Source organism: Eupeodes corollae, chromosome 1, assembly GCF_945859685.1.
Source record: "Eupeodes corollae chromosome 1, idEupCoro1.1, whole genome shotgun sequence".
In the NCBI taxonomy this organism is placed as follows: Eukaryota; Metazoa; Arthropoda; class Insecta; order Diptera; family Syrphidae; genus Eupeodes; species Eupeodes corollae.
In genome coordinates, this window is record NC_079147.1 from 15,295,996 (window position 1) to 15,323,068 (window position 27,073).

The following is a 27,073-nucleotide window of genomic DNA, read 5'->3' on the forward strand; positions in this document are numbered from 1 at the left end:
GAGTAATATTTTGATTCTGAGTCTCAACGAACATAAACAATAATAAATTAGGTTGCGCAACAGTTCGTTAAGAACTAGGGCTTACAACTATTCTTAACAACCTAAATTTTTACGCCAATTAAACCCAAAACCTCTACCATTACAGTGGGCAGGTTCAGGCAACATAAGGGACTAGAAAGTTATTGAAGTTCCTAGTATCTGATTGGACCAGCTGCCAAAAAAATTACCTTCCAATTAAGGCAACTTTAATGAAAAGTTGACTGAAAAGTTACTTAAGAAAAATCTGTCTAACTATCAAGTCGAGTCTACTTTTGTCAAAATGACAGTTGATCATGTTTTTTCATTAAACACAAAAATTAACTTTATTTTGTTATTCAACCCTATTGTGAGTTTCACGTGACCAAGATTCCACTAGAAAAATAAACCTTTTTCGAAAGATTTCTCTTATTGGGAACACTCAATTCGGGCGGAATGAAATGCCATTTGGCGCTAAAATTTCCACTTATTTTTTAGAGGTGAACAGATTAAGTTGGAAGAGTTACAAATTGAAATGATGAGACAAGAAAGAAAAAATTATGACTTACGAGCAAAAGATTTAAACTGAATGAACCCTTCCTGTTGTAAAACAGATGTTTATTGACTGCCGGTCAAACGATATTTGCATGGGTCCCATCAATACATCCAAAAACACCTGGTAGGTTGTGTTTTCCATAAATTGTTTGAGTAATTTCATGCTCTTCATCTGGAATTGGGGAAGTAATCCACTGAGGGCAAAGCGTCTCTTCAAATATGTCGAGAACTTCTGATAGTACCAGACTAAAAGTGCTTTGCGATAACCAAATTTTATAGTCCTTACCCACTCCTTTTTGATAGTCACCTTCGGCAAAAAATTGCAAACAAGAGGCAAGCTTAACAATGGGTTGTATAGCTAGTTTTTGTTTCGGTAGAGGCAAGGTATTTGTAAGGACATCTAGCAGAAACTTTAAAGTTGGTTTGTTGAGCCTATAATGCTGTTGAAAAGTATACTCTTCATTCTCACAATGGTTCACGCAACTCCAAAGGATTAGAATGATCCCTTAAGTGCCTTCGAATGGCTCGTTCTTCTATCCTTTTTTCTTCCTCCAAGACCATTCGCAGTGCAATGCTTATCATTATTTATTTCCTTTTACATTTTCTTGTAAATTATTAATCTTTTTATTAATCGTTGACGGTGGTGTCAAAACAAAAATATACTTCACTAGGGTTGTTCCCTATAGACAATAGAACCTTTTTATGTTAAAAAAGGTTTTAGACAAGGTGAAGCGCTGTCATGTGACTCTTTTAACATCGTGCTTGAAAGCATAGTGCAGAGCTCACACGTCAACACTAGAGGCACTATCTTTCAAAAGTCTGTCCAATTACTAGCATATGCTGATGACATTGACATAATCGGAAGAACTTAGCTTTACGTACCGCCACAAACGAAATGATTTCGGGCATGCGTTTAGTTCATTAGCAACAATTGATCCGAGAATAACTGGAAGAGCGTGACACAAATATTTTGGCTGTCACAAAGATCCTTTACTGTTCTGTCCAGTACTTCCAATAACTTTTTATGTGCCAATGTGCATTCACCCCGAACAATCAATTTGCATACCTGTAGAATTTTGGCCATTGCTCTATTTTTGGGATGTTGTATATTGGTGTTTCGTTTATTTGCATGTCTAATGGTTATTTAAAGGAAGAAGGTGCAGTTCATCAGAGCAGGTTTTCTAGATGAAACCAACTCTAAAGCTACATCATTCCGCGATCTTATTCTCGCCAAAAGCAATAAAATTAAGATAGAGATAATCTACTGTTCACAGCAATTCTTTGTTGTTGATTTAATTGTGGAACATTTGTACGAACTGTTTCAGCAAATGCTTCAACGTCGTAATGTTGTGGCTCAAAGCATAGAGCTGTCATTCCCAAACACTACAGTACTTGATTTGCCATCAATAAGCACAAATCTCCATCCCTGCAGTTACTCGCACACAGGAATGGTTGAGAGTTGTTAGTCACTAGACCCTGGTTCTCTACAAACTGTTGCGCCACCTAGTTTAAGCACACATTTTCAATCATGTTGAATGTCTCATTGTAGATTTCTGCAGCCATTTGTAATGATTCAATGGATACTCGCACCAATTCGTTTTGCGTTTTACTCCGTTCACTTAGAATCTTTCAATCTAATTTAAAATCGTTTAAGGATTTTACAATTTCCGCTTGTTATAGTTAGTCGTTAGTGTGAAATAATATCCCCTTACAAATATGACCTTTTATCAATTTAAAGGTAGATATCTTTTCCATTTCATATCAAATAAAGAAAATAAAAATACTGGGTCATCATTTCAAACATTTTAATATGTGTTTATAAATAGGTACTTAAGGTGGATGTGGCTCTACAGTTGGGAATGGTCTTCTTCTTCTAAACCTTCTGTTTAAAAATTTAATTCAAGGTATGCTGCTTGGCAGCGGCGTATACTTTATCTTGCCCTTATTGACCCTAACCCCTTTTTTTGCCCACCATGAAAGCCCCAGTAACATGAATCTTTATTTTATTCAAATATTTTTTTGTTGTATTAATATAGGAAAACTATTTCTTTATTGGTTTGTTTTAATCAACCTTCACTATTACTTTTTGTAGGTCCTCCTTACAGCCCTGAAGTCTTCATAGTCCAAAAAACTGTGGCAAATAGCTTTATTTATACAGGGTTTTCCAATAAGAGGTTTCACTTTCATGGCAATGTCTGTACGGCTATGGATGTTTAGGTAGGTTTATATTTATTCTACAATGAGCAGTGAGTAGGATTGTCACTATGCTTAGGTTATTCCTCCTTTTAGGCTATTGCAGTCTTTCAAACGTTGTTGCTTTTAATTATGTTTTTGCCTGTATAATTTTTGGGAGTTAATTGTAGGTATTAAGAGTTTGAGACTCCTCGTCGTTCTTGTTTTTGTATATAATAACGCTTTATTCTATTCCTCAGCAAAGTTCAGGTCCTATCAGTAGAGTTGTGTTACCTGTTATCTTTAAAGAGTTTGCATATGCATTAACCTGAACATCGACATGGCCTGGCACTCAATGAAGTGACAATAATGTTCTTGCTAAGTTGTTCAGTGTAGTACCCGTAGCCTGATGGTTAGTGCGTTGGACTGTCAAGCAAGGGTTCTTGGGTTCAATCCCTGCTTTTTTAACGGGGATTGCATCTTGCGAAGAATTGACAAATCCTCTAAGAGTAATAATTCTTGTCATGAAAAAGTGCTTTCTCATATTAGCCGATCGGTTTCGGCCTAAAACGGTAGGTCCCTTCTATCTCTGACAACATTACTCGCACACAGGAATGGTTGAGAGTTGTAAGTCACTAGGCCCTGGTTCTTCATTGACTGTTGCGCCACTTAATTTATTTTGTTTAAGTTGTTCAGTGTGTCAAAACAGTACCGACACTATTTTTAATTTATTCGAGAAAGTGAGGGTTTTGAGTCCAGCTTGACTATCTGACTTAAAAGCTTTGGTGGCCTAGATAATTAAGTTATGCGATTTCAACAATACGGCACCACAGACCATACTGTCGATATAATAGTCTTATTTTAAACTGAATTGATAAAAATGTATTATGCCGATATATAGTCCTACCAATTGGTTACCTTGATCGTGATATTTAGCATCTGGGGACTGTAACCGAATGGGCGGTGTTTTGACAACTAAAAATTATTAATTTTATTACATCCAAATAAAAGAAATTCAAAATCAAAGTAAACAAACAAACAAAAAAAAAACACCACCAACTAGGACAAGACCGACGACGACGACTCAACTGCTACTGCAGTTGTTTATATTTCGAAAAAGTACAGTAATGCTACCTCGCTCACCCTCTACAGGGGTAAGCTTAGTGACAAAAATTCTCCTTCTGGTCAGAAAAAATTATGGCTGACATACGAATCACAATTGAGTGATTGTCAGCAAGTTCCCATAATGTGAGAATGTTTAGAGGGAATGTTGCGAAGGTGGGGAAACTCACCTCTGTTGCGTGACACAATTAGGATGCGATCGGTGTCATGACATATATGAATCCGACTCGCATCCAAAAGACGTTTGCAACAAGTGCGTAAAACACACCCACCAATGTTCACACCCACATAAAAAGATTAATAATTGCGTTATAACATTAATGTAATAATGCGTAATCTAGTGGGTGTGAAACGAGACAAAGGCTGGAAAATCCTGGTTAGGTAGTGTTAGTGAGATGGGTAGAGCTAGGGTTCTTGAGTAAATGCCGTCGGCAAGTACCTTCTTTTCAAAATTATCTACCCTTGGATAAGGAAGACCAGAAGAATTTGAAGAAGGTACCGCCAACCGACCGCTCAAGGAACCTAGTTCGAGAATAATCTCAATTCGTAAGTAGGTTTTCAATAAGGCAAATATGTTATAAATCAGTTTTTTTTATAGTTTTTTTATTAAGACATATCCGCCAGCGCTGATTTTGGTCACATCGAGATAGGATGTACGTACCTATAATATCAACCTTAAAATAAAGATAGTGAAAGATCAAATTTTATTTTTTATATGTATATACATATATATATATACATACGTCTACGAATTGGTTAGTAAGGTAAGCTCCAATTAAATAAAATTCAAGTGAAAATAGATAATAAAAAGCATATTTTTTTGTGCATTTAGGCCGTTAAAAAAATTTTCTTTTGACGGCCTCAAATCTGTGTTTTTAAAGGAAACAGGAAATTAACGTGCGGGAAATCCCAGTAAAAAAACCTTAATCGTCTCGCCAATCAACCAAAAAACAAAGGAAAACCTAACAGTCATAATACATATATATACAATTATAAAAGTGCTTTTTTTTACTCTTTTAAATTCAAAAATTTAAACAACTTGAATCTTTTTATTGTTCAATTTAAATTTTTTTGTACAGTGATAATTTAACATTTTTTTCTGTTTAACATTCAAATTGAAAAAAGTAATTTTGATAAAATAAGAAAGTGGTGTATATACATACCTACCTTATACATATATATATATATATTCATATACATATATATATATAAGTGTAGATTTACCTTAGTGCGAATTATATTTCTTTTGGAAAAAGTGGTAATATTTATATATTATTTCAAATAAAAATACAAAAAATAAGGCGTACTAAAGATCGCCACATCGAACCACGATTCATCGAGGGAGTGGCCACTACATCGATATTTTGGGGTGAGTGATATTTTTGGTAACTAGTCGCATTGAGACAATTTTAAATATAAATATTGCCCATTACTTCCGTAAAATATAATAGTGCTGGTCTATAAATATACCCTACATTTTTTTTACCTAAGCTTTCAAATTTTACTTAAATATTTTTACTTTCAAATTTTAATTATTTTAAAAAAGTTAAGTTAAATGTGAGATATTTTTTTTTTTAAATGAAATTGGTAATAAAATTTGTCATACGTTAGATACGAAAATATGAATCTCTAGATTTTTCATTAGAAAGGGGAAGATGAGGCGATGAGGAAATCGAGGTAGAAGGGCGGAGGAAGAGGAACGTTGTTTTTTAAAGGGGTTGTTTAGCGAGGAAACAACCAGGTAGGGTGGGTAAAGATTATCTCGCGCATCATTGACAGCTAGATGCAAAGCCTGGCATATTTTTTTTTGATAACGAGGAGGTCAAAGGATCCACTCCTGAGCTAGCGAGGGATATTTTGTGTGCCAGCAATGACCTCAACAGAGAATAAACTCGTTACAGGACTCTCTTGGCAATCGTTGTTTCTTCACTTACGTACAGAACCAATTAAATACTATATGGGACCTTAATTACCTTAGTTGTGTTTTAGATTCAAAGGTTGAAAGATTCGGATGAAAATTTGCTTGCCAGAGAGAGAGAGAGATAGACAGACAGACAGGGTCTTGATTGTTGGTCCTTTGTGTATGGAAGAAGTGTAGAATTTCAACAACGAGTTTTATTAGCTGTATAGCATCACCCTCCAGCAAAACATATATGACTTACATTTTTGTTTTGTTCAATTGATTTTCTTGTCTAAAACATTAGCCCATATTTGTGCATGCTTTCTTATGTTGAAAGATCCAACCAGGGCGTACATTCTCCTCAGTATACATAACATGTCTCTTTCAAAAATATATTTTAAACTTAATTTAGCAATCAGTATGTTTTGGATTCTAAAAACAACCACCAATATCAGCACAAAATTTAAGAGATTCAGGGATCAATACCTTTGCGTCCCTACACTTACTACCATCCAAAATAATTTAAAATCGTTAAGGCATTTAACAATTTCCGCTTCTAAAAGTTGGTCGTTAGTGTGAAATATATTCTAACAAATAATATGACCATCTAACAAGTTAAAGATAGGTATCTAAATACCAAATAGACAAAACAAAAACATTGATTCTTCATTTCAAACATTTTAGTATGAATTTATAAATAGATACATTACAGTTAGGAATGGTTTCTACTTTCTCTAGTATCGTTGCCTGTACTTATTGCGGAGACAAAATAACCTTCTGTTTAAAACTTTAATATAAAGTGTGCTTTTTTGCTGGCAGCCCTGTTCGACCCTAGACCCATTTTGTTGGCCTCCAGAAAAGCCCCATTCTTATAAATATAGGAAAACTATTTGTTTGTTTGTTTTAATTAACCTTCACTATTACTTTTTGTAGGTGCACCTTAACTGCCCTGAATTCTTTTTATTCCACAAAAATTCTATTAAAAAACTTCGTTATTTCGAAAGAATCCGACAAAGCTAAACTTAAGCAAATAATTTTATTTATACAGGATGTTTCAATAAGAGGTTTCAATTTCCTGATGTTGAGGTAGGTGATTATTCAGTTTACTGTGGCCAATGAACTGAGGTTTTTTAACCTCATGCTTATGAAGTCTTTAAATCGTTCTTGGTTTTACTTTCCAAGTAACGCCTGTCTCATTTTTGGAAGTTCTTGCGTTTGTATTTAATCACGTTTTTTCCTATTATCTTATTGTTATTATATATACGCTTTCACTTGAACACCGAAATTTTAACGACCAATTTTACTGGCTATATAGCTCCTTAAGTGGCTAGAATACTTGGAACGTAAAGGCATCTGATGTTACCAGACTGCACAAAATTGGACCTTAAAAAGTTGGAAATGCTTGACGATTTAGATATTTGTGTAATACTAAAAAGAAACAGAGTATGACGAATTCTGCTAACCGGTAGGTAGAGCAGCTTCTTATTCGTAGACCCAGTTCTCGGTAGCTGGAGTCCATGAGACCAATTCTTTCTCATTGAACCATAGAATAATTTCCTTGTTAGCCGATTGAACAGCATCTGAACCGTGGAGGATATTACGTCCGACTTGGATGCAGAAATCACCACGGATAGTACCTCGAAGAGAGTCAGCAGGCGACCGGTTTTGACGACGTTCAAGCCTTCCCACACCATTGGAACTACTGGGCCGGAGCTCATGTAATTGACCAAACCGGGGAAGAATGGACGAGCAGGCAAGTCAGAGTAGTGCTTCTCAAACAAGTTCTTGGAAGCCCACATGAATTTCATGTCGACCAACTTGAAACCCTTCTGTTCGAAACGCTTGTTGATCTTGCCGACAAGTCCACGCTGGACCGCATCGGGCTTGACCATGATAAAAGTACGTTCCTTGTTTGCTGCGATTGCTGTCGAGAACAACGAGAAGAATGTCTTTTGAGGGGTGTTGGTTAATTCATAAGGCATCTTGCGTTACTTAGGGTGTTAGTTGAAATTTGCCGGATTTTTTGATTAATTCTCAAAGGAATTCCAAAAAATTGTATTAAAAGTATTGGCGATTGCATTCTAAATATTATGCCCATCCGTCAGGCAAATCGTGAATACTTTTTACAAAAAGAGATAGTTATCTTTCGAAGCGCTGCTCTACTAAAAGAAATTTGATCGTTCAATGGAAAAACAATACTGTGATGTCATCGGTTGCTGAATTCTCTCCTTTCAGAATTTGACGATCTGAAAACTTGCCTGATCAGTTAAACCTACTGAAAATTGAAATTGATTAAAGTTTTCAAAGTTCGTCATCCTGGCTCTCCCACTTTTTCAATAAATTGAGTGATCTTACCTACCAAAGTTTAACAATTTAATGAAATTGAAAACATTATGCTTTCTCGGGTTTTAACCGCACTTTTATCAATTGCTTCCGATGTGAGTTATCTCGAACAAAAATACAACGTAAGTAAGCAATTCATTTATATACATTAATTTACAAAATTGTATACAATTTTTTGAACTTAGATGCTATGGCTGTGCCGTCAGCCAGGTTGACAACAAAAGTTAAGAATATTTAAATTTGTGTATGTAATATATTTTCCAATCATGCTCGTTAAGGATGTTTATAGTCTCTTGTAGGGTAAGAGTATTTTTCTCGAAAAAATATCGTCTTTGAGTTTTGAATATTGGACAGATACGAATGAAATTTACATAGACAATCTTCTTTTGATTTCAAGTTGCACAGCGTACAGAATTGGTTAAAACTTCCATTATAAAGACTTCCATTTAAGTTGAGAACATCTTGCTGATTAGGGATATCTCTTCATAACTCAGTGAATCCTTAAAATAATTTCTGGACCAAGATTATAGCTGAGCTGACTGTAGATTATTTTACTGAATGAGTCTTTAGCTTCTCTTATCATTTTTCTCTATTATGCTGTAGATTTGTTCTTTCAAATGGTTCACCTTGCTGAAATCATCATCCAATCTCACGCCATCTTGCAAACTACCACTCCTTGTTTCTCAGCTTATATAAAAGAAGTTTTTTCGAAAGTCTTGTGCTCTAATGGTTGCTGCAGACTTTGATGATGTAGTCTTCAGGGTGCTTGTTAGAAGTTTTGGCAGTCCTGTTTCTAAATATATCGCATAACTAGGCGTATTGAGAGGAAAGTTGAAAAGCTTCTTTATAAAATTCCTATACAATTTTTCCCCAAACCTGAGCAACTACAAGAGAGTAGAGATTTCACTACTGAATTAAATATTTTGTATTTTGTAGATAAATTAATTTGTTTGTTAAAGAAGATATTTTTCCATTTTAAATTTATTAAACTGTCTGAGCTTTGGGCTTTCTCCGATAAATGAATTTTGAAATTTAATGTTGGATTCAATTTCAAGCCTAGATATTTGATCTCTTTTGCTACCTCCAATTGCGTACCATTACGGTTCTCTACAACGTCATCAAACAACCCGGTTTAGGTTGGGTTAGGTTATAGTGGCTGTCCAAGATGGAAACGGACTCACTTAGGCCAGTTTAATGGCCTATTGTGATACCACATGAATCTTGAGGCTTCCTCCTAAGCTCAATGGAACCAGCTTGAGTCCCTTACGAAACGTGAGAGGTTGATTATACCGATATGATTTAGATCGTTAAAGAAGAATTCTCCTAGATAATTGTTGCGTTTTCGATCTAAAGCAGGGCATGTGCAGAGAAGATGAAGAACCGTTTCATCCTCTTCCTCGTTCATACAGCTTCTGCAAAAGTCATTTGAGAATACGCCTAGTCTCGTAGCGAGCTTATATGCGATCTGCATAGAGAGAGCAAGCACCTTGAATCCAGACTTAGCCAGATGTTTTTTGTGACTTGACACGTGGTGATGTTGTTCCACCTGGTGCCTGCCCTCCTCACAGCGTCTTGTATTAGCAGCAGTTTACAATTAGCGATCGGTATGCCAGTACTTGCCAAACGTGGAAGCATGGGCTGTACTGTACCGTTCCTGGCGAGTTCATCGGCCTTACAGTTACCTGTAATGTCTCTATGGCCCGGATATGAATATTAAACTGTTGCGCCATCTCTATTAGAGATGATCGACAGTTATGGACTGTTATAGACTTCTTTTATCGCCAAAAGTTCCTCCAATGATTGGGAAGGCGGAATGAGAGACTTAATTTCAGTCGTTCAGAGTACACACCTCCACCAACCTGGCTTACCATCGTGCGAAATCGGGAACGTATCCATTCGTAATGAAGTCCATGCGGAGAACCTAAGTGCTAGCCCTCTGCAACAAACCATCTCAGCAAATACCATTGTAGAAGACGAAGTTATAAACAAATGTGGTCATTCCTGGAAGTTATCCGATTGGAATTTAAGACTCAACGGGCTTGAATCTGCTAACAACACATGATTCCTGCTGAATAAGTTCCCCGGATATGCTGATGCTACATGGATTCGCTCCTTTTTCAAACGAGAATTGTGTTTCAATATCTGCGAATGTCATCAATTGTCCGGAAGAAAATTTAAGGTCCTAATGCCCTCGAAATACAACTGGGGTGGAATCGGGTACGGTGATTTGTGATAGGTGACAGTCACAATCAACAAATTCAGTCTGTGTAAGGTGATAGTCACCGGTGACAATCACGATTTGGTGACTTTTTCTGGTGACAGCTCTTTAGTTGTCACTTTTATTGGAAATTGATTTTTATTTTTAGTTGCTGAAATTTCAAGACAATATAAATGCCTTTGTGCCTTTGATTTTACCTTCTGAAAATGCTGAAAATGAAAATATTAATCATAATAGAAATGTCGGGCTCTTGAGGATTAACCTCCGCAATAAAATAAACTTTCTTGATCTTTCAAGTCCAAAGTAAATACGCATATGTGCTATATATTTGTTCACATATAAATACCAATTTCTTATAACTTGTTTTTTTATTTATAATTAATATTCTGAATTAAATAGATTCTTAAAAAACTTTCGATTGAATAAGGAAACATTTTTACATATCCTACCGCTTCTGGATTTGTCAGCTGGAATGCGGTCAACACACATTCCCCCTATTCTTTGATTAGTCGTGACTTTAAATTTTCTTAGAGGTGGTGGCTACCAAAGTCAAGTTGGCGCTGACTGGTCAGCTCCAATGGGCCAAAGTACTGTTTGTGAGGTTATATCTTTGACCTTAAAACAAATAGAGAGGAAATAGTGCCTACTTACAATCAAATTTAATAAATCGGCTTCAGAAGCAACAAAAATGTTTTTCTACGAAAAATATCAAATTCCTGGAAGTAGGATTTTGTTTCTTAGGAAAATTAAACTAATTTTATTACTTGTTTTTTATTTTATTATTTGTTTCCTAGTAATCGGCTGCATTGATGGGAGTCATATTATGATTCTCCGCCCTTCGGAAAATGAGCATATGTATTTCAATAGAAAATATGTATATATAAAAATCGGATAGCTTCCGATCGGTTTTTTATAATACAACTGAAATTGTAACAAACGTCAATGAATTTCTTTTAAAGTGACACCAAATTCTAAACAAAATTTGGTGATCACCTTACGCAGACGCAAAAATTAGTTTGATCACTTTTTATGATCACAAAGGTGACAATCAAAAATCACCTTAGCCGATACCACACCTGGTTGTTTCATCACCAAAGGTGATACATACGACTTTTTCGAATGCGACGTACCAGAAAGAGTACCAGTTTTTATTAATTCTAACAAACCCAAACCAAATCCCATAAATAATACTGAACTTAACTGTTAAAATGTACGGCTAAGTCATCAAAAATTAAGTTAAACGATAGATCACTGCCATACATTGCGATGCATTCCAAATGTGTAAACTTTTATTTGAATAAAAAACTTTTCATGTCCTGATTGGGAAATCCCTTATTTTTAGAACTAAATTCAATTGTTATTTTAAGTGACAAAAATGGGTTAAATATCCAGAAACGAAAATAATAATGACCCATTACAATAATATATTGGCTTCTGAGTAAATTGAATTTATATATAATTCTTTCCAACTCAACTTATGCATTTCTTTGCTTAATAGCTCTCCTACCCGGTAGAAAAAAAAAACTACTAAGTTTTTAGTACATTAAATTGCATTATTGTTTGTGTGTTTTGTTTTCGAGTGAATTATTTACTTATAAAAGCTGCAATTCTCGAAAATGCCACTTCGAAGTAGCAAAAATAAAACTTGTTTTTAATGAAAAGACTAACTTCCCATTTTAGTCGTCGTTTCTAAATTAATGTAGTCTCAATGTTTAAAATTCCGAAATAAATTATTTTATTTCTCTCTTTAAAATTAAGTTTCGGGGTCAATACTTTATTAACAACCTTAAGTTTTTACCGTAAATTTATGCAAATTTATTTATATTTTATTATAACTGAAGATTCATGAACATATTATAAATAAATACAAAACATATTATATTGTTGCATAATACGGTCATGTGTTTATACATTATGTATAAGATTATTGCGTTTGTTTTTGTTTACCTATACATTTATGTACATATGTATATCGAACGAACTAATTTTGATGACTTCATTACTTTTGATTAATTATTCAATACAGTTTTGCTTTCAATATATTTTTATATTTTTTGTCTGCGTTTTTGTAAGTAAGTGTTGTTTGAAATATTAATGATGTTTCATTTTAATCGAATGACTGTGTTGTATTTTACGGCATTGAGCTCTCCTTAAAATGGAAGTAACAAAGTCCATCACTTGGAGCGGAAGGTTTAAAGGAGAAAAGACCAGAATGGAAGTAGTTTGAAAATCTGTTGTCAATCCTGAAATATTAAAGATAAGGGGTACTTTTGAATCATTTCAATGCATCAAATAAATTATTTGTCGGTTTATGAAATTTATTCAATATTAAACTGAGTCCTCGTTTACGGATTCACACAATTTTTGAATAATTGAATGATAATCTGCTGACTGTGCTATTTGGCTTAAATGGTTTGTCTGTCTTCTGTTAATATCCAGTCAACTAACGTTTCTGAGGTCAATGACAGTATTGTACAGGTACTTAAGAAGTCTTTCATAAAATACCTAAATATTTAAGGAACATTTTTCATTGTACAAAAACTCTCAGGCAAGCTACACGTCTAGCACTATTAGTTAAAGGTTGGAAAATATCTCCTTTCCGCCTTTTTGTCTTTTCAATATCGCGGCTATGTAGAAAGCGCTACAGAACTAGTATCTGGCAATACTCTACATTATTTGAAATGTCTTGACATAACCAACATAACGACATTATGCATGATTAGTTGTGATGGACGTGTAAACATGGAGTTTACTAAGGGCGAAATTCGAGCAATTCCAAAGCTTTCCTTTGTTAAACACAAATCCGCTAGAGAAACGTTCGGTGAGATTAATTGTATTTTGGGGGATGGAACTCTATCACATCAAATGATTTCGACGATTCAGAGCCAGTAAAAACGACACCATAGATAAGCCTGCCGGCGGAAGACAGGTGACGACGATGGCCGGCATGAGGCATCTCGTGACATCAAGCGTTTGAAACCATATGCAGATGATTTGACGCAAAAAAAAACCTTTTGCACCGAATCAACGCCTGCGATATGCTGCTGAAACAGAACGAACTCGACCCATTTTTAAAGTGAATAGTAACTGGCAACAAACAAAAGATCACATACAAATATCAAGCGAAAACGGTTGTTCTCGTGGTCGAAAGCCGGTGAATCGTCCCAAACAGTGGCCAAGGAGGGATTGACGGTCAGGATGGTTTTACTGTGTGTTTGACGGGGTTGGAAGGGAATTATCGAATATGAGCTGTTCCTATATGGCCACACAATTAATTCTACCATCTTCCGCGAACCACTCGACCGCTTGGAGCGTCCAGAATTTGCCAACAGGAAGGATGTAGTATTTCACCAGGCCAACGCCAGACCACACACCTCGTTGATGACTCGTCCGAAGCTACGGTAGCTCGGATTGGAGTTTGTATCGCATCCACAATATAGCACGAACATAGCGCCAAGTGATTACACTTTCACTTGGTGTGTTCACCAAGAATGAAAATGTTTCATTGGCTGTATGGAATGTATCGCAGTCTTGTTTCAACCACATCAACATTCTCCAATTCTGTTACGAAAAAGTCATTAATAATGGCTCTTCATGGTATTCCCCATTAAGTGTAACAATAGGGCCGGTTCCATATTTTAATAAGTATGGACAAATGATAACCAAAATAAACGCGCGGCGGCTTAACATTAACCCATTCAATCAAAAATGGGCTTCATCGGTGGTCATAGCGTCTTCAGTGCGCACGGTGTGGCGTCTCTGGGGATCGAATTGTTCACTAGAGTAAAAGTGGTGCTCTGTTGAGCGATTATCTCATTCGAACCATTATTACGGCAATACATTTTTTTTAAAGGAGGAAATCTTCAAAAGACACTTGGCAGTATTCGACACCAAGTATTGTGGGACTCTTAACCACTAAAACCAACTCTTCATCAAGATTGGTCTTGAAGGATCGACTTCCGATTTTTATTTCTTAATTTTGTTCAACCACTTTGGGGGAAGTTTAATCTTTTAATACTTTCCCATATTTTTTTAGGCCATAAGCTTATGAGGCTTGGTTCTTTTTAATCTCCGAACATGGTTTCTTATATTCAAGACGGACTCCATTTCAGAATTAGTACGACTTTGCAGTCTCTGGTTGTGCGATACAGCGTATTTTTTAACAACTTCTGTAACCATTTTTATTTGTAAGTCACGATGTAGATCGGTATTTCTTATGTACCAAGGTGCATTAACTATTCCACGAAGGACTTTGTTTTGGAATTTTTGGATGATTTCGGTATTTGTTTTCTTTGTACAGCCCCATAATTGGATTCCATAGGTCCAAACAGGCTTTAGTACTTGATTATACAGCATTATTTTGTTTTCGATAGATAAATCAGAGTTGTTGCCAAGCAACCAGTACATTTTTCTATATTTCAAGTTTAGTTCTTCTCTTTTCTTTTTGATGTGTTCTTTCCACTTATGGTGTGATTACGATCTGGAATATCCCTTGTGTATAGTAAATACAGGGTAGGACCTAGGACACTAGAGTATTCTTGATCGTACCTTACTCTAAACAATCGGTCTGAAATGTACGATTTTAATATTTCAAAGTACTGCCTGGGAAGATCCCTTTGCAGTTTGTACTCAAGTCCCTCATGCCAAACCTTGTCAAAAGCTTGAGCAACATCTAAGAAAATAGCCGAACATACTTGTTTTTCTTCTAATGCTTTTTCTATTACATCCGATATTCTATGAACTTGGTGTATCGTGGAATGTTTATTTCTAAAGCCAAACTGATGGTTTGGGATTAACCTTCTTTCTTCTATGATTTTGCTAAGTCTCTTCAGAAGCAGTTTTTCAAAAACTTTTGCCATAATTGGTATGAGCGATATTGGTCTGTAAGCCGTCACTTCTGTGGTGGTTTACCTTGCTTTGGTATGACAATTACTTCAGCAATTTTCCAATGGTGCGGGACATACCGCTGCTTAAGGCATGCTTTTATTATATATTGGAGTTTTATGAAGGCTTTCAATGGCATTTCTTTCATAACCTGACCAGTAATTAGATCGTAACCTGGTGATTTTTTTAATTTTTTATTTGGTAGTTGAGGTAATAAATTGCTACAATTTGAAGAGTAAGTCAAAATAGAAATAGCAAACCAAACTAAGCATAAATCAAGTGATAGCTTTCAACATGTATCGCTAGACTGAAAACCACACGTTTAAAAAAAACACCCATTATTTAAGCTCGGTCTGTGGTTTCAAGATTTTTAAAGTCCTGTGAACAAAAAAATTTAAACCTCGATCATTACCAACGTCGATGTCTTCACTGATTAAGTCCTTGAAATTCATCAAAATAATCTAGATTTTCATTAAAAATACATCCCATTTTAAACTCGAAGGCTAGAGAAAAACTTTAAAAGAAAGCTAAAGAAGTGTGTAAGCGAAGTAACAACTAAAATATCAAAACAAATGACAGGTTTATAACGTTTGAGGCGACTAGTGCAGAAATCCTTGCACCTAGAATCAAAAACGAGTGTTTTTTAGCCTGAAGTACATGCCATAGCAAATTCCGTTAAATGTTATATCGAAAGAAATTATCGCAACCAAAACATAGCCTTTATATCTGATAGTCAAGCTGCACTTAAATTCCTCACTTTCAACTCACTTAACTTGAGAAATATTTGGGATTGTATTGACACATTGTAAAAACACATTAGGTACCTGACCATGTCGGTATTTAGAAAGAAGTAAGAGGCTAACTCTTAAGCAAAAACAGATGACCCAAAACAACTAAGCACCTAAACTCTTCTGTGGAATAAGAAATGACGTGATAAAAAACAAAATTACGAATGAGAAGACGACATAAGTTTAAATAGGAATAACCTAAGAATAGTAACAAGCCTACTCACTAGGAACAGACTACTAAAGACCCTTGTACTGAAAAATGGCCAGTTGTAGATTATTTAACACCCATTACCATTATCAAAAATGTTTTGGGGATATGTGAAGTAATCATGCACCAAAATATTACACACTTGGGAGTAAGAGAAATCAACTTTCTTTCTTTCTGCAGTACCTCAAATACTTAAGTTGCTAAAAGAGATAAACTAAAGCCCTTATTTAAATCGAGAACCGGCACACTTAATCTATAGGTCACAGTGCACTTACTTCGAACTAAATTTATTAATGAGTCTAGCAAATGCAATTGATGAACAAAATAAAATGGAAAATGTGTCCCTGTATCGATTTCATCTACATTTTAAAAGTGCTAACATTCTCCCTTGTCGAAAATGCTTGCATTTGGTTTGTTTTTGATAAATCTTATCTACCTTGGATTAGAAACTACCTTTCAGAATACTGCAAATACAAGATTTTCCAATAAGAGATTTTATTTTAATCTCTTATTAGAAAACACCCTTAACATTAAACTTTTTCAAATATGATATGCACAAAATAAACGCTGGTATGCTTGTAGGGCTCCGTTTTGTCAACTAAGCTCGTCCTCATATTCATAAATGTTCTTTTGTCTAAAATGAGTAATTCACTCATTCTGAAGGTGTTCTTAGGGTTAAGATTTTGAATGGCAGCGTTCAATGAGCTCTTTATTGACTATTCTGCCTTTGACAGCATTTTCCAAATGGTGAACGTGCTTCCAGAATTTGATTTTAAACCCGCCCACAATATTGTCTACGACTTTTCAATTGTGTCTAATAATTTTTCCTTTTTTTCCAGGTTTTCTATGCGCAGCTTGTATATTTATGCTATGGACAAGGCATTTGGTAATGGTCTATCTGTTCGTCATATCGGTGGGTCTGACGTTTCTTTCGTACTGGAGTAATGTATCGGCATTGGCCCTCATGGAAAGTGGGCCATGTCTACTAGTCGACATTCTGTCATTCAACACATCACGTCTGTTAGATCCAGGAGGTGTTGTGCTCTCTCTGTTGCCTCATCTCGTCGCTCAATGGTTTATGGGAATGTTATTTGCATACATTCATCTTGGGCCACGTTATGAATTTCTGCAGAAAAAAATGCCTCTCATTTTTGTGAGTCCCATTTTACTGGCAATGTTGCCCCTACCTCCTTCATTCCTCAAGCTGACACCAGCTTTTGCTGGTGTTATACCATTCATCCTCACCAAAATCACACTCTATACAAGTGCAATGGAAGCGGGCAAGACCATTTTGAATGGCTACGAATATGCAATGAATTTTGTCTCAAACTTTGGTCTATCGGCGTTAATTGAAAACGAATGGCAACGGCTTAATGTGCCGTGTGTTTTACGAGTCTTCTGGTCAATAAGGTACACATTTTTTAAAATTAAAGGGTTTATTTTAAACATAACATTTGTTATATTACAGAATTGGTCAAGAACTTATCTCACTGATATTCGCTAAAGACGTGAGTTTAAATGTTATTGGAACAGTGCACAAACTGCTTGCGGACGGTTGTGAGACTCTGACAGCTGTCCTTGGAATGACCAGCGTGATTTCCATAGTCTGCCATTATATAGGAAAAATGTTTCAATGGTTCTTAATGTCTGGCGATACAGATGAGGAAAAATCATTGGGTACGGTATCGGCAGTGCTCTTTTATATTCTAGCATTGCAGACCGGTCTGACGTCGTTGTCGCCTGACAAACGATTCATAAGACTGTGCAGAAACTTGTGCCTTTTGGTAACGGCATTGTTGCATTTCCTGCATAATATTGTCTCCCCGATTTTGATGTCCCTCAGTGCAGCCAGAAGTCCATCACGGAAGCGTCATACACGTGCTCTTGTGGTTTGTATGTTCTTGTTGGTGGCACCGATTAGTTTACTTTTGGTCCTATGGTCAAGACATTCACCTTCTACCTGGATGTTAGCCGTAACTGCCTTTTCAGTTGAAGTTATTGTTAAAGTAAGATTGTTTTGTTCATTGTTTATATGACTATATATTTGATTTTTTTTGGGTTTTCAAAGGTCCTTGTGAGCTTAGCAACATATGCACTTTTCTTATACGATGCACGACGGGATTCGTTCTGGGAGAAATTGGATGACTACGTGTACTATGTTCGTGCTTTTGGTAATTCGGTGGAATTTTGCTTTGGGATTTTGCTCTTCTTCAATGGTGCATGGATTCTTTTCTTCGAATCTGGTAAGCTAATTTATTTAGAACACTTAGTTTTATTTCGTAATAGAAAACACATCACATTTTTATGTTCAAAGAAAATAGTAGTGAAATTTAGTGTAGACGCAAATTTTGAAGTTTGTTTTTGTTCTTTCGTTTAATTATTTACGCTTTCGTGTGTCTGAATCTATAAATTACTTATCTTACATTTCTTTGTATCTTTTTGTTTATTGTTTAATGATATCTCAAAATATCAATATGATTTTTGTTTGTTTTATAATAAACGGGCACTCAAGGGGTTATTAATACCCTTAAAATAGGGAAGGATTAAAGAGGAGATACCGATGCACATTGGTCTTAAAGTTTTGAATATGAAAATGATAGGGAAAAACAGAGCTGGGTAAAACATGCCACATTCTCGATGTGCGGTTAAAAAAAGAATCTCTATACTTGACAGTACGCCCAAAAACAAGCTCAAGGGTAAAATGATGAGCATTCCTGGAAGTGCGAGTATTACGGCTGCATCGTTTAAGGGTTGGAATGTCACTCGCTAATTTCACAGAACATCATTTGTAAAAATATCGATAAAATAACTAAATTCTAGCGATGTAAATTTTTCGGTTATAGTTCTATCGCCTATCATTTTCAAAGCTCTTTTTTGGATCCTGTCCAAAATACTTGAACTTTTTTAGGGGCACCTGTCCAAATATGCGAGTTATATTCAAGTTTTGGACGAATCATCATGTCTTCGAGTTTTTCATGTCAAAAAAATCTTAGTTAAAGAAAAATCTCCAAAGGGAATACTTTTACATTATGAGAAACCCAATTGGGACAGTTTTAATGGCTTCTGCACAGACTTAATCCCTCGTCACTTATCTCTCAAATAAATAGTAAAAGTAGTCTTGTTAGGAAAATATTATGGATTTAGTTTTTATAAAGGCAAATCTACTGAGGAAATCTACAACAAATTCAAATAAACCAGGAAGACTTATAACGGCCATATAATAATATGATACAAATGTTTAGCATTTTTTAGAAAACGTAATAAAAGCTTTGTCAAATTGAATTGGGTACCACTTCTATTCAGAAGATTATTGCATACTTTTTTCGCCATCTAATTATCATCCGAATACACGTAAGACCTTTGAGCAATAGTTACATAATGGTATAAAAAGTGAGCCAAATACAAGTACATGAAACAAAATATCGGGCAAAAGGCTACCGCGACCTCGTCTGCATACCTCCATCTGATTTCAAATTGTCTATGACTGTGGCATAATTGAGGTTCTATGCTGTCAATGTGCCGAATTATCTGATCCTTGAGCTCTTCAATTGTTGCTTGCTTACCGACGTACACATTTTGTTTCAAATAACCCCAAAGAAAGAAGTCCAATGGCGCAAATCACATGATCTTTGCGTCCAATTGACATCGCCAGATCGTGAGATAACAGTTGAATTATCTCGCATAAGCGCCATTGTTTCTTTAGCAGTGACGCAAGTTGCGCCGTCTGGGGCCCTACTCTAATGCTTTTCGAAAGCAAATATTTTCGAAAACGAATATTTTGTACTCTCTATTTCTAATGCGGATAAGAAATCTAGTACTTACGGAATGACAAATCCTCATTCGGATTTTTTGTACTTGGCAATGCGTTTCCGATTATCCATATCATACAATTTGGGTCATATAAAATATGTTGACGTTTCTTGCCACAATTTGGACCATTGACGAAGCTTGAAATGGTCAAGAGGCTTCGATTCTTGAGTCAATTGCACCTTGTAAGTGTTTTAATGCAAGTCTTCATGCATAATGTTCATCAAAGATGCGGACGAGCGTGAGAGGTGCAATTGTTGGGCACGACGACGAGTTGAGGTGGACGGCTCTTTAGATTAACTTTCGCGAACGGCAGTAATATTTTCTACAGTACGAGCTGTACGAGCATACACTGGTGTTTTCACATCTTCTACACACCCGGTTAGCTCAAATGTTTGCAAGATTTTTCGGATTGTACGCACATTTGGACGATTAAATTGACTGAAAAAAGCACGAAGTGCACGATATGCATTTTGATTTGAATGTCCATTTTCATAACCATGGGAAGATTGTATATCTTTCCATGGTTCAAATTGAATTAATTTGAAATTAAAAACGGCTTCGCTGTAGCAAGTGTTTTTTAGGACCTTTAAGATGGTTTAATGGATAATATTGGCGTGAGTACTTGAATCGTATCCCACAAGATCTTGGTGGCATCGTTATGATGATACGACTTGAAACTCGGAGCTTGGCCACCAACCTGCGTCAACCAGAGATCGTCCAGCCTCATTTCTTCAATTGCAGTGAAAAACCGAAACATTGCCCTCATCTTCATTTTCAAAAACAGTCCACAGTCATTCTCTGTATATGGATTGGCTTCTCGACAATAAAGTAGTGTAAATGCTGCAATTTTTGTCCGATAATGAAGCGACCAAGATGAAAATGCGCCTCATCAGAAACAATGAACGTTATCTTCAATTCTTGAGTCAAAAGGACCTTGTAAACGAATAAAGGCTGAATCGCAATCACACTTCAGCTTCGGCTTCACCTGACGTTTATGAGTTCAGCCATAGGAATTAAATGCATGCTATCACAATGAGGCTTCGACCTCACGTTTCGTTTGACAATCGTAAGTAAAAGAACGTAATGTGACTCCAAACGGAAGCTCTAGTTCAATTATCTGAACATTTGCTTTGTCTGAAAGCTCAACAGCTGTAAAAAAAATGTCAACAAACAAAAAATTTGCTCTTTGGAGGGATGAAATAATAGAAATGTCATTCAAAGCAACCTCGAAGCAGGCCCACCGTAACGCAGACGAACCGAAGCTGAAGCGTGTTTGTGATTCAACCATAAGTCTTATGACTGAAACAGAAACACGCTTCAAGATAAAGCGTCTTTGTGATTGAACCATAAGACTTATGGCTGAAACAGAAACACGCTTCAGACTCCTCTTCGGAACATAGTGACCTGCAATATTTAGCGATAGGTACATATTAAGGGATAAGTTGGGTACCTCCTGGCCTGCCAAAGAATGTCAAGCTCCGGAAAAGTATTCCTTTAAGATCTTGATGAACTTTCCGAAAAGAAAATTAAAGACCTGACTTCCTTTCTGAAAGCGACGGAATTCCTCTAACGTTCGCCCTCCGCCTAAAAGTCGGATATGAAAACTCAACGGCAACGTTAAGTTCGAAACTGGACCGCTTATAATTCAAAGCTCTAAAATCTTCATCCAACATTTTGTTTGAAAAAAAGTCTTAAGCAGGAAGATATCACCAACTAGAATCGTCTTTAGTCAAAGTCGTTGCAATAATTTCATATTTCGTTTGTCGTCGTCCGGTAGAACCATCAAAATTAAACCTGACCTTTTAAACATTTTAAGCTTTCAACTTTTACTGTTATAGCGCCTTCAGAAATCAGTCCATGTCAATTATTTTCATGCAGACACTAATTTTATGTAGGCACGCACTCATCTACTATTCCTATTTCATGTGCCTTTCGTGTTGCTGGCCTAAGCAAAGTCTTAAGCCGTTTTGGATTGATGGTCTAGTTTTCATGTTTATTATTGCTTCATGTAACCGATTACAAATTTCAACAACTTGTTCATTCCTCATTTTCATAACATTAACCATTTGTTTTTTAATTGGAATTTGTATAACAAATTCAAGGCCATAAAACATCGTTCGTTGCAGTTTATTTATCCATAAAATCAAAATCGGTCATGCATCCAAATTCATTATCGCCTTTCGCTTCCATCGCAACTTTATTATCAACAAAACAAAAACGTAATTTTATTTATTTAAAAAACAAAAACAAGAACAAAACAAACTGTGTGCATGTATTTTTATTTGGTTGATTTGGTGTACCGTATGATATAACTTGATAGCACAAAATGCTACAGGGGGCGCCATCAGAGCCATCATGATGTGCATCCATGCCTATTTCAATATCTGGTGTGAGGCTCGTGCCGGCTGGTCAATTTTTATGAAACGAAGGTCCGCTGTCGATAAGATTTCTGCTCTGCCCGAAGCCACAGAAGAACAATTGAAGAACTTAAATGATGTTTGTGCAATTTGTCATCAGGTAAGTTTCACTGAATTTACTGAATTTCAAAATCCAATTAATTATTATTTAAAAATATTGCAGCAAATGGAATCAGCAAAAATAACCAGATGCAGACACTTCTTCCACGGCGTGTGTCTCCGAAAATGGCTTTACGTGCAAGATCGGTGTCCACTATGCCACGAAATTATGATGTACATTGACAGACCTGGCGAGAATAACCCAATTCCAGCTAACAACCAACAGGAAGAGCGACCAAATCATGTAGAACAAAATTTCTAGTACCCCCTTTAAAATGTGTTGCTAAAAATGGTTTAAATTTTTAAGAATAACGCTCAAGACTTACTTCGAATGGCTACCGGACATCTAGAGCCTCGTGAGTCAGTGCCAAACCGGATGGCAGCCGTTGCATCAATTGGGACATCTCTTCCAACAGCAGCTGCAGCCTCATCAGTAGCGGGGACTGCGTCATCTAGCAATAACACAGAAGATGATAGCAGCAGTTCTATAGTTCACAATTTTCGACGACTATCAACAACGCCACCGCCACCGCCACCGCCACCAACATCGCCTGCAGAGCTTCAGGAGTAGGTACTTACCCCCAAACAATTAACACTACCAACAACACCATAAAACAAACAAAGTCAAGTCAAATGGTCAACACTGCTAACGCTAAGAACAACAATTAACAAAAAAAAAAGAAAAGTAAGGAAAGAAAAACAACGACTACCCAATACCGTTACCGCCTCATTCATATTAGAAGCTGCCTCCGCTAAGCTCCACTCCGGTTCGTGTTGTCGCGCGAGCAATCAGATGTAGGTGTACATTGTATATAAATCTGCTATCACAACTCGATCATCATTCGGAAAATCTCGCCGCCTCGAGTTGTCCACACGTCCACACATCTCTGCACCGATTTTAAAGATCAAACAACTTTTTAACAGTCAAAAAATATTTTAACTTTTGTTTTCTTTTAAATACTTTTACTTATTCAGTTCATATATTATATTCGTCGTCAATAATTGCTACCAAAGCAATTAATTGTTTCTTCTTTTAAATTTTAAATATTATTATAATTATTTCTTTTTTTGTTTTTATATAGAGATATTATTTTTTAGTGAAAATTACAAGTAAAAATAAAAATAAAATAAATTTAAGGGTGATTATTATTGTACTATGTATTTTATAATATATTTAATAATAATCTTAGCCAACATATAAAATTGAAATGAAATGATAAAAGAGAGAAAAGAGAAACAAAACAAAAACATAAAAGTGATGATTTATTTTTGTCAAGTCTGAATCATGATGAAATCGCTAGCGAAACAAAATAATTAAGAAAATAAAAATAAAAACAAAACACAATTTTAAAGGATGAATAAAATATATTATTTAATAATACAATTTTAATTTATGCTAATGTGTATTTTTATTTCTTTTTTTGTTGTTGTTATAATCTTAGAGGATAGAAACATAAATAATACAAAACATAACAATATTTAGAAGAACAACACGAAAAATAATAATTTGACTAGAATCAACAAAAATAGAAGAAAGGAGAAAAATGTTGTCTTTGTTTTTCTCCGCTCTCTCGTAGGCAGCATTGTTATGTTACTCAATTGAAGATTAATTCATTGTAATTTTGCAACAAATGGTAGGGGGATACCCGGCAACAGGTTGTTGTACGGACGACCGTGACACGATCGGCACGTTCAAAATTAGCCTTCACTGTTTCGTAGTAGCGTCCATCACTGTTAAAAGAGAAAAAAAAATACAATGTTGTGAAAATGGAACTCAGCCAAAATAGAGAGAAACATGTCTAAAAAGATCAAGGGTAAGGGTTTTTTGTTGACCTAGTCTGGCAATTTAGTTGTAAAAGTTTTCACACACTTTTTCAACAGTTCTTCTGCAACAAATTGTTTCAGGGAATGCTTAGGATACTGGAAAATTACACTATTTTTAATTTAAGTAGAAAAAACAACAGGTGTTTGTTTGATTTTATGAATATAACAGGAGCTAGGAAAACATAATTACTGTGAGTTAAACTTGTAATCCTTCGTCATTGGCTAACTTACAAACTTATGCCAAAAACTTGAAAGTCGAAATGTATTAATTTAGTAAAAATGTTTTTGCTAATGTGTTCAAAATTGGAAAGGAAGCTATTAAAGATCCAATTTTTAACTTGAAGAACTTATTTTCCTTTAAATTTCACCGACCTATCCTAGGTACTAGGTTTCTCACTGCCGCCACCAAGAAACCCCTGGTTTGATTTCGAATGTGCTCAGGCAAACAAAGCCAAATCGAAGGCATACAGATTGTGGCAGCAAAGGAGGACACAATCTTCATGCCAGCTCTACGTCGACAAGAGAAGGGATGAGAACCGCTGGCTCAGAAGAAAGAAGAAGATCGGCATGAAGTAGAGGAGGTCCATTGATGCTTTAACAAGAAACAGGTGCGGAGCGATTGTAGAAGAGTCAAAAAGAAAACAACGGGATTCACTAGCCGCCCTTGAGCCTGCAAAGTCAGTTCTAAGAATGTGGAGAGATCATTTCAACCAGCTGCTTAATGGTGATGAAGTCAACGATTCCGCCAGCTAGTAGCCATGTCAAATCCATTTAGTTGACGATCTAGAGTTTCACCCACTCGACCAGAGTGAGATCAAACTAGCCATCAACAGGCTGAAGTCGAACAAAGCGGCCGATGATGACGGTCTGCAGGCGGAGCTTTTAAAGTACACAGGAGCAGATCTGCTAGGGAGTATGCATCAGCTAGTTACTAAAATTTGGTCGTAAAAAAGCATGCCCGACGAGTAGAACTTGAGCACTATTTGCCCAATCCATAAAAAAGGTGACCGCCTTCTCTGAGCCAACTGCAGAGACATTAGCCTTTTAAACATCGCATACAAGATCTTGTATAGCGTATTATGTGGATTCCTGAAGCCATTTGCTGACGATCTAAGTGGCCCTTACCAGTGTTACTGGAAAATCTACCATCGACCAAATTTTCACTTTACGCCAAATCCTGGAAAAGACCCAAGAACATAACAGCCAAACACACCATCTTTTCATCGATTTTAAAGCAGCTTATGACAGTGTAGACAGGAACGAACTATGCAGTGCTATGTTGGTATCTCTACCAAAATGATACGATTTATCAGGATGACGCTGGAAAATGCTCGTCGCTGCGTCAAAATTGGAAGAGACTCGACCGAAACCTTCTAAACCACCAGAGGGCTTCGACAAGGCGATGCGCTGTCATGCAGCTGCTGCAATATTGTTTTTGAAAGAGTGGTGCGCAACACCAATGTCAATACAAGTGGCACCATCTTTCAAAAATCCACACAATATCTTGGATATGCAGATGACATCGACATTATGGGAAGAACCAAATGAGCAGTTACGGGTGCCTTCTCTAATATCGAGTCTGAGGCAAAGAAAATGGGTCTTGAAATTAACGAAAACAAAACGAAGTATTAACTGTCGTCAAAAAGAGTCGATTCACACCATAGATTTGGTAAAAATGTGACAATTGACAGATACAACTTTGAGGGGGTAAACGAATTTGTTTATCTAGTAGCTGTTAATTCTGCAAATGAATTACCCTTTCTGGTCGCTATTACTTTGGGCTAAGTAAGCAGTATCTTACTTTGGTATCTTCGAGAGGAAGGTTCTGCGAACGATATATGGTCCGGTTTGTGTCGACAGGCAAAGTAACATATGGCGGAAAAAATTTAATCAGGAGTCATACGAGCTGTACAGCGACTTGCCACTGGTCAAAAAACTGCTTGTTCAACGCTTCAGATGGCTAGGGCATGTCGAGCGAATGATCATCGAAGCTCCAGCCCTTAAGGTACTCAACGCCAAGCCTGAGGGAACAAGAAGCAGGGGCAGGCCTCATCTCCGGTGGAGTGATCAAGTTGAGGCCGACGCACGTCAACTTGGTATTCGAAACTGGAGGCAGGAAGCTAGAGATCGAGTAAGCTGGCGAAAGTTATTACTTGAGGCTCAGGAGCACAATGCACTGTAGCGCCAACTAAAGTAAAGTTAAGTATCCTACAAACAAAAGGGTTCAATTTTTCTGTTGTAAAATCTCATCTTCTTCGGGTGATTTTTGGTCCCGTATGCAAAGATAGAGAATTGAGGAGAAGGGCTGTACAGCAACACTAACCTAGTTAACAGAATTAAAGTCCCTAGGCTTAGATGGGTAGGTCATGTAGAGTGAATAGACATCAACGCTTAATCCCCGAAGGCCTTCGAATCAAACCCCGAGGGACGGCGGCGCAGTAGAGGAAGACCGCGACTCAGGTGGGTGAGGACCTTAACCATCTTAACGTGCGAAACTGGAGACAGCTAGCTAAGGTTGAGGCTTGTTGGTTGAGGCCCAGGTCCACCCGGACTGTAGCGCCACCTTAAGTAAGTAAAGCAGGCTAATTCTAATAACTTATGAAGATTTTTTGAAAATCTGTAATTAAACTGAATATTCGAGACAGACATTCAAGATTTTTAAAACTCCAAGTATGTAGTCTCAAAAATCCATATGAATTTAAGTACGTTTTTTAAGAA

At 36.3% G+C, this 27,073-nt stretch overlaps 2 protein-coding genes and 1 pseudogene across 8 annotated transcripts in view; 1 reads left to right on the plus strand and 2 right to left on the minus strand.

The window, feature by feature from the left end:
* The window catches only part of LOC129942542 (protein TRC8 homolog), a 32,944-nt gene extending 9,019 nt beyond the window's left edge, over nt 1-23,925 (plus strand). Inside the window, exons 2-7 of one of the 2 annotated variants that reach the window (XM_056051528.1) lie at nt 17,045-17,615; nt 17,674-18,211; nt 18,274-18,448; nt 22,336-22,532; nt 22,596-22,775; nt 22,839-23,925. In XM_056051528.1, coding sequence (XP_055907503.1) covers nt 17,045-17,615; nt 17,674-18,211; nt 18,274-18,448; nt 22,336-22,532; nt 22,596-22,775; nt 22,839-23,102 — 1,925 coding nt within the window. In that variant the 3' untranslated portion in view covers nt 23,103-23,925. The remainder of the gene's footprint in view (nt 1-17,044; nt 17,616-17,673; nt 18,212-18,273; nt 18,449-22,335; nt 22,533-22,595; nt 22,776-22,838) is intronic. The other variant, XM_056051529.1, reaches the window with a different exon arrangement.
* LOC129940960 (nucleoside diphosphate kinase-like) lies at nt 7,168-7,746 on the minus strand (annotated as a pseudogene).
* LOC129942543 (F-box/LRR-repeat protein fbxl-1) overlaps nt 23,916-27,073 on the minus strand; it is a 43,881-nt gene continuing 40,723 nt past the window's right edge. For all 6 annotated transcript variants that reach the window (XM_056051536.1, XM_056051535.1, XM_056051533.1 and 3 more), the window contains one exon: nt 23,916-24,262. In XM_056051536.1, the coding sequence (XP_055907511.1) occupies nt 24,127-24,262 (136 nt within the window). In that variant the 3' untranslated portion in view covers nt 23,916-24,126. The remainder of the gene's footprint in view (nt 24,263-27,073) is intronic.